This window comes from Nanorana parkeri, unplaced genomic scaffold (genome assembly GCF_000935625.1).
Source record: "Nanorana parkeri isolate BGI_ZX_2015 unplaced genomic scaffold, ASM93562v1 scaffold205, whole genome shotgun sequence".
Lineage (NCBI taxonomy): Eukaryota > Metazoa > Chordata > Amphibia > Anura > Dicroglossidae > Nanorana > Nanorana parkeri.
This window is the reverse complement of record NW_017306473.1, coordinates 271,145-279,008: the sequence shown is the minus strand read 5'-3', so window position 1 is coordinate 279,008 and position 7,864 is coordinate 271,145. Positions and strand designations below refer to the sequence as shown.

Here is a 7,864-nt window from a genome sequence, read left to right as displayed (position 1 = left end):
TGCCGCCCAGCTTCCTGATTGGCCGGGAAGCCAGCTTCATGCTCCCTGGTGACAAGGTAGCATGGAGCTGGCTTCCTGGCCAATCAGGAAGCCGGGCGGCATGTAATGATTTGCCGAACGGCTTCCTGATACCGCAAGTTCTGGTATCGAGATAATCATCGGGAGCATTTGGGCGAGTATGAGTACTAGTATTGGTATCAGTGCATCCCTATTTTAGTAACATATGTATCCTCCCCATCCCTCACCCTGTAACTGGACAGTAAGATTAGAAGCGGCAGACTGATGAGCTTGATGAGCTCATCTCTCTGCCACTTTGCTATCTCCTTCTATCAGCATGTTCTCACACTACAGCACAAATGATTGATTCCATGTGCTGCTTTACCCCACTCTACCTAAACTCTGCTGTACAATGCACTGCAAGAGGCTAATGCCAGGTCAAAGTCTGGTACTTACACTACTTGCAATTAAAAATTACACTTAATGCTGTGCAGTATTAATGAAAGTGATCTGTATCAATGTGTTTCTTTTATATCTGCCTGGAGTTCAACTTTAAACTAAAATTCTAAATTGTGTGTAATTTTAAAAGGTTTGAGAAATTAAATTTATGTGTTATTGGCAAAAAGTATTTGGTTGGAATGCACCATGTAAAACTCGAATGGATTGCCACTTTAGTAGACTTTCTGACTGCACAATTGCAATGCTACCTAGACATCAATGGTCATTTGCTGATTTTATTTGTTACCTAAAGTTGTTTTAGATATCTAAAAATGAATTCTTACATATTCAAACGTGAACAATTTTAATCAGATCTGAAGTATGACCAAGAAACATGCAATTCAACGAGCATTAGTTCAGCATTGACTGTGCTGTTCAACCCTTGAGGCCAGGGCCATATTTAGAAATCATGTTGCCCTAGGCACACATGAATGATAACCTTTTGTGCAACTTTATGCAATTATTTGTAGTGAAGATGAATGCAAAGATATGCTATTAGTGTGTGCATGTTTTATATTCACAGCTAGCTCACAGGTAGTTTCTAAATACAAAGACCAACCAAAAAAAAAAGAAAAGAAAATATTGTAATTTTTACTGACCAATATTGAGTCTTCTGTAACCCTATTTCGGGATGGGGTAGTGTGGTTGTCACATGAGATGACCCTCACCTTGCAGCAATTATACCTGACTCTGTGGCAGCACTGGGGCAGACAGTAAATCCCAGGCCTTCACTAAGGGGGTTATTCACTAAAGAGCCGGAGGATCCAGCCATAGCTTCGGCTGATCCTTCAGCTCTCTTCAGCCGCCTCTGCCCTTCGGTTCAGTCGAACCAAAGGGCTGCTGTACGGGCTATTCACAATAGCCTGTACAGCAGCCGAGCAGCTCAGCCAAGCCGAAGGCATATGCTTCTGATTGACTGAGCCAAAGTGACAGCCGAAGCAGGGGAGAAAGGCCTGCCGAAGGGCCGGCCGTTCTCCCATGAATGACAGCTGGGCGGAGCCAGTTGTGATCTCACTGGTGGCTCCGCCCAGTTGTAATGACAAACCAGCATCCCCTGGGGATGTTGATCTGTCATTAAACAATAACAACAATTTTCTATTCTGCCAAGCCGAATGCCACTATTTAGTCACTGCCGTTTGGCCCCTATGAGAATAGGGGGCGAACGGCAGCGAGTGAGCTGCCGGAGCTTCGGCTCAGCCGATCCATATGTTGGATCGGGTGAGTCGAAGTCCTTCTGCATTTCGGCTCAGCCGTATAAGCCGGAAGTAAATAGCCGAAGCGTTCGGCTCACTTCGCTTTGGCTGGGTTATTCACTCGACTGCCTTCGGCAGCTTTGTGAATAACCCTGTAAGTAACGTGTAAGTCAGTGACTGAGTTCATAAATCTTAAATGCTTCCACCAAGATAAGGCTTATGAAAATATGGGGTGGAGGGGGGGCTCCTTTCTAGGGTTATCATGTCCCAAGGGTACATCACTTTTACACTTTCTGTAGCCAAAGAAGTGCAAGCACAGACTTGAGTGCAGTTTACCTGTTTATCAAGAACTTGATACGAGGAAGCACAAGAGAAGGTGAAATGCCGAAAAACTGGATGGGATACATAACTGGATATTTAAAAAAACTTGCTGTTCTTGATCTTATTGACAAGGGTTTACACTTTGCAGAATTTCTAGTGTCACTGATTCTGTCTACCTGATGATATTTTCCTTTTGTAGAAATGAAAATCAGCTGCAAATTAGGTCGATCTGCTTCCACGTCAGGTGTGCCTCCTCCTTCAGTAACTCCCCTCAGGCAAGCCAACGAACAACTACAGAGCCAGGTACCACCGTTACCCAGTAGTGAATGACGTCATCTGATTCTACATGCCAAATACTTTCCACTTCTCTGTCTGTCATCTGTTGCCGTCTGCTCTGTGTCTGTCCTCGTACAGTCCACTCTGTGTCTGCCATTAGTCAACAAAGTCATCCACCGCTCTGTCCACGGAGGAGCTTTGTCTTTCTGTTTCTTCAATTCCTGTGTTGATCCAGACTTAACTCATTCTGTAATTTGATTGTAACATTTTACTATTTGTACTTTCTTAATTATTTTATTTTTTTACATGGTGTGCACATTTTTACTGTCAAGAAAAAAAAAAATTTATCATGTTTTGATAAATTTCACAACCTTGTGTTTTCTGTGTAGAGATGAATGTCTTGCCTACTGTGGTAAATACATTGTTAATTTGTACATACCTTTTCAAAATCTCCCCGATATATTGTAATATGTGTGACTGTTTTTTGCATTTACTTGGTTCTTGGTGCATGTTTGTAATACACACTAAAGTTCGAAATCTATACAGAATACTTGCACAGCCATCATTCCCATCCATAAATATGGCAGCTACTCAAATGTAAGCCTTGTGACATAAAAGAATTTTAAAAAATCAAAAATATAGACTGTTTATGATGTACACTGTCCAATATCATTAACCCCAACATGTGCCAGAGTGTCCTGTCATTCGGCAGATACCCCCGCCAGTTTGGGGGTTAATCTGAGCCTATTCTTTTGCCAAAAAAAATGATAATGGTGACTTGTAAGTGTTTGTGCATGAAAATTCCTACCTATATTATCATCTTTAAAATATGAATAAAAGCAGTATCGAAATACTTTATCTCAGTTGTGTTGTGCTGATATATTTTTCCAAACTGTGCATTGGGTGTCTTTTCCTTGGATTGCAAATCTGAAGAAATAATAATGTGAAACTATTAGATGATTTATTTTCAATTCTAAGGATGTTATTACTAAAGCACCTGGAACAGAAGATGTAGTGTAGGCAAAAATAGAAAGGGCCTAATACACTTGCCAAAACCTGATACCATGGATTCTCCTTTCCAGCTATGAGGGTCTTCAACTGTAGAGATATTCTAGGCACACAGCAGTCTATGAGTTGTAAGCTGCTCATAGTTCTGTTTTTCTATTCCTGGGTCCTGGTACGTGGAATGCTTTTTCAGGGTTTGCAGGCTTTAGGTTAGGAAGAGAGGGACTATGGCCCGTGGATCATGCTGCTTAGCCTAATTCTAAGCTGTCATAAATGTGTTTCTTCCCAGTATGCTTACTGCATAAACAAAGTTAGAATACTTTGAGGGAAGGATTATAGTTAATAGGTTAAAACATGTTATAGTTGAATACATATGAGGACTACATCACACTGACTTTAAAGTCTAACTTCAGTCAAATCATTTTATTTTTTCCTATAGCGTGGGTAAGAGTAAGACATTCTGTCACGTTTTTATTGCTTTCCATGTCCTCAGTGGGAAGAGATAGCCCATGGTCCCATCGCACTCCTGACCGCGTGAATCCCTTCAAGAATTGGGTGCTGCGGTAGTCAACGGGTGGCAGCCGTAACAATCGTGAGCTAAAGCAGAAACACCGGCACTCCAAATTTGCAAAATACGTATATTTATTGACGTGCATCGTGGTAAAAACAACGAACGTTTCGGGGTCACAAAGGATCCCCTTCATCAGGCAAAACATACAGTGTAAGTGCACATAAACACAGCTGATATATAGCCCCAACCCTAATCAGAATTGGCCATTAGGGTTGGGGCTATATATCAGCTGTGTTTATGTGCACTTACACTGTATGTTTTGCCTGATGAAGGGGATCCTTTGTGACCCCGAAACGTTCGTTGTTTTTTACCACGATGCACGTCAATAAATAGACGTATTTTGCAAATTTGGAGTGTCGGTGTCTCTGCTTTAGCTCAGTGGGGAGAGTTCACTTCACTTTCTTTCTTGGTTAGGTCAGGACAAGAAATGAACGTGTAGGTATGACCAGATAAGAAAGACACAGAAATTAAAAAGACTGACACAGATTCTATGTTTTCCCTAGTCTTCCTAATAAATGTGCTTTTGTTGCAGTCTCTGTCCTTATTAGATATGTATCCCATCACTTCCTGGCCTTCTCTTACTGGCACAAATAGTGAGGGTAAATATCCCCCACCCAAAGGACACAAACAGAAATAGAATCCTGTACAAAACTTAAAAAAACAAAATGTTTGGCTGGAGTTGGCTTTAAGGTGTTCTGTGCTCTTTAAGATTTCCGGTACAGTGTGACAGAAGTGCGTAAATCACAAGACTGGTTAAACAAACGTATAAGGTAAACAGTCACAAATGTGCATTACCACTGTATATTTAGAACGTGAAGTTCTGCCTTAAATCCACACTTTATTCCTAAAATATATCTGATAGAGCATTTAACTGCTTCTCTGAATCTGTAATACTCACTCTGTGACACGTGGCTTTGTTCTACTTTGCACCAAGGATCACTGCCAAATGATGATGATGTGCAACATCGCACATAGTGTGGCACAGCACAAAAGAAACATCTTATTAAGCTACTGTGCTTTGTGACCAATTGCCTTAACATTGCACTGGGTAGAAAACCAGGTGTTGTGAAGTACTTAATATGCTTTAAGAGTGTGCACCAATCTTGTCTCTGCTTCATCTGTGTGAAGTCTTACACTGGAAGGATATGGAGGATGAAAAATGTTGTACTTAACAGTATAACAACCCCACAGTGCATGGGGTAGAAATAATAATAAGAACTGAGAACTTCAAGAGACCAGATTTTACATACAACGGAATTTAGTGTAATAAAAAATGTTAACCAATTTCCCATTCTTCTCCACTGACTGAACTAAGATAGTCTGTTTGTACTTCTTACTGGCTTTTGGATCCTAGACAAGCACTGAATGGTGTATAATGTGGGATAAGACATTTTTCCCAGGTGATTGATTGTTTGGAATGTCCCTATTCATGTTTAGGTGTACAGTCCCTACATAAAAATCCACTGGATATTTTCTCCAATTAAAGTTTATCACAAGTAATGTTTTTCTAACTTTGTGCCTGTAACAACAATGTACATTTTCTTGCTCTTCTGATTACATCCCCTAGACTTTTTATTTTTACTTGTTCTTTGTTTTCCATCTTCTGTCCCTTCCAGACAATTGTAACTAAAGCCAACAAGTGTAAAAAAGGGATCATGTGAAGCAGATGACCTCTCTTAGGTCATGCAGCCTCATCCAAGTGATCATACTGTATACTGCACCATAGTCACCACTATATGAGAGGTGCATGTAGGTCATATTTGTATACTCAACTGCAAAGAAACTACAAGGCCCAAACCCCAGCTTGGGTTGTGTCATGGCATGAACTACAGTTACTGAAAAGAGGAGTAAATGATCAAATGACTTTTAAATTGCACTGTGTGCATCTACAAATATGCAGGATTATTGTCTGTGTTAGAATTTCAAGATGGATTTGTGCACAATCAACCTTATACACATCTAAGGCCACTTGACCAAAAAAAGCAGCCCTTAGTTTTAAGTGTGTCATGAGTACCATCTAGTGGTAAAATATTGAAATGTATTATTTAATACAAAACAGACTCAAATTGCAAACAGTTTTTGTCCTAGTGACTTTTAGGGTCAACGTAAACCAAAACTGATATATTTTTTTACTGTAAAAAAGTGGAATGAAGTGTGCACCAATTCCTTTAACAACTTGGCCAACGGAACCCCTGACATTATGGTTTTGGCTATCAGGGGAACAGATGCAGGGGGTAACATTTCCACCCCATCTTCTGTTTATTTAGTACCCCACAATAAAATACAAAGTGTTGATAGTCTACTTGTGTAAACATAGGTTTGATCATGTGATCTGCGAGGAAGAATCAATGCACTCTGCTCTGTCCCTGTAAATTATTTGTGCAACTGGTGTGGGTGATCTTCAGGCAGCATATTCCCCATCTCTGTTGCAGCCCCATGCTTACCTGAATGTTTTATTTTATTCCCGGTCCAGACTTACCTGACTCTCATGCAGGACCCTCTTCTGTGTCTCTGCGGCCAGGTGGCGGGGCTAAGAGGAGAGGATCCTCACACAGAAGAATGTGCTGCCTGGCGGTGCCTGCAGTACATTCTACTGGACTAGTGACAGCCTCTCCAGCCCCGCAGCACAGCCGCCTGTACATGCTGTGCGTGGCAGGGCGGCGGAGAAGAAGCGACACTATCTCGGGGGGGGGGCATCTTCCTCCTCTCTGCCCCCCCTAACAGGCGGGACGCCAAGGCCCAGTCGCAATTGAGACTGCTGCGACCCGGTAGATCCGCCAGTGCTGGAATTTGTAGTCCTGTATAGCTGGTGGTATTCTGCATTCCGGTATAATCATAATACAGTTATGCAGAATACCACCAGATATACATTTTACATAAAGTCAGCAATACTGCCACATCAATGAGAGGCTGAGGAAAGGGGATTATTAAAAAAAAATTAAGGAACACTAAACTGTAAATAAGCAATTTATGTTATAAATGGTTTTTGTGCTGTGTTGGTGCTTGTGTTGTGATAAAATGATACAGGCATATATTTAATTACAACACAAGGTATTACAACGCACGACAATGCGTCACAAAGCTTTGCCATGCGCTGCCACAGTTAAATTAATGTTTTTTACGATAGAAACGACGCACTGCAGCGCATGTGCCTGGCGTACACAACAATATGGTGCACGTGTATGTTAAGCCCCGTTCACATTGAGCGATTTATCGCGTGGTAATTCCAGCGATATCGCGGCAAATTACCGCGTGATATTGCGCTCCAATGCATTTCAATGGGGCAAAGGGTCCTGCTGTCGCTACAGCAGGACCCTTTTTGGAGCGGATTTAGTCGCGATTCAAGCTTGCTCAATGCAAGCTTGAACGCGATATCGCGCGGCAAATCTCGCGATGTCGCGCAATATGCAAATCGGGCGACAAACGCGCGATTTGCATATCGCGCAGTGGGAACGGGGCCTTATGTGTGTTTTGGGGGAGGGGGGGTTTGTGCTTTTTTTTATTTACACTTTTTTTTTAATTATTATTTATTATTATTTTACTGTTGGGGGGCTTCGGGGAAATATTAGGGGTTTAGACCCCTGACATTCCCTTTTGAAATAGAAAAAGACATTGAGGACACAGAGTCCCCAATGTCTTTTTCTGCAGCCTCAGCACTCAGTGAATGGGAAGCACTCAGTACAGAGGCTTCCCATTCATTCACAAACTGCTGATAGTAAGATATCTACTATCAAGCAGATTTTCAATGGGGAAAAGCCTCTGTACTGAGTGCTTCTCCCCATTGAGAAATTCATGAATGAACAGGAGGTGATGTAAATCCCAGCCTGTTCATTCATAACTGGGGACTCATAGTGCTATGTGTCCCCAGTTATTTACAAACACTGGAGTGATCAGACGATCACTCCAGTGTTTGTGCTGTACACGGAGGATCGGTAAATATCGATGATACTTACCGATCCTCCGCTCGGCCACGCACACAGCCGCTGTCATCCTGAAACTGACA

General features: G+C 41.8%; 1 protein-coding gene across 1 annotated transcript in view; it reads left to right on the top strand.

The window, feature by feature from the left end:
• NYAP2 (neuronal tyrosine-phosphorylated phosphoinositide-3-kinase adaptor 2) overlaps positions 1 to 7,864 on the top strand; it is a 114,471-nt gene that overhangs the window by 105,253 nt on the left and 1,354 nt on the right. The window contains exon 5 of the mRNA XM_018555623.1: positions 2,209 to 2,312. Coding sequence (XP_018411125.1) covers positions 2,209 to 2,312 — 104 coding nt within the window. The remainder of the gene's footprint in view (positions 1 to 2,208; positions 2,313 to 7,864) is intronic.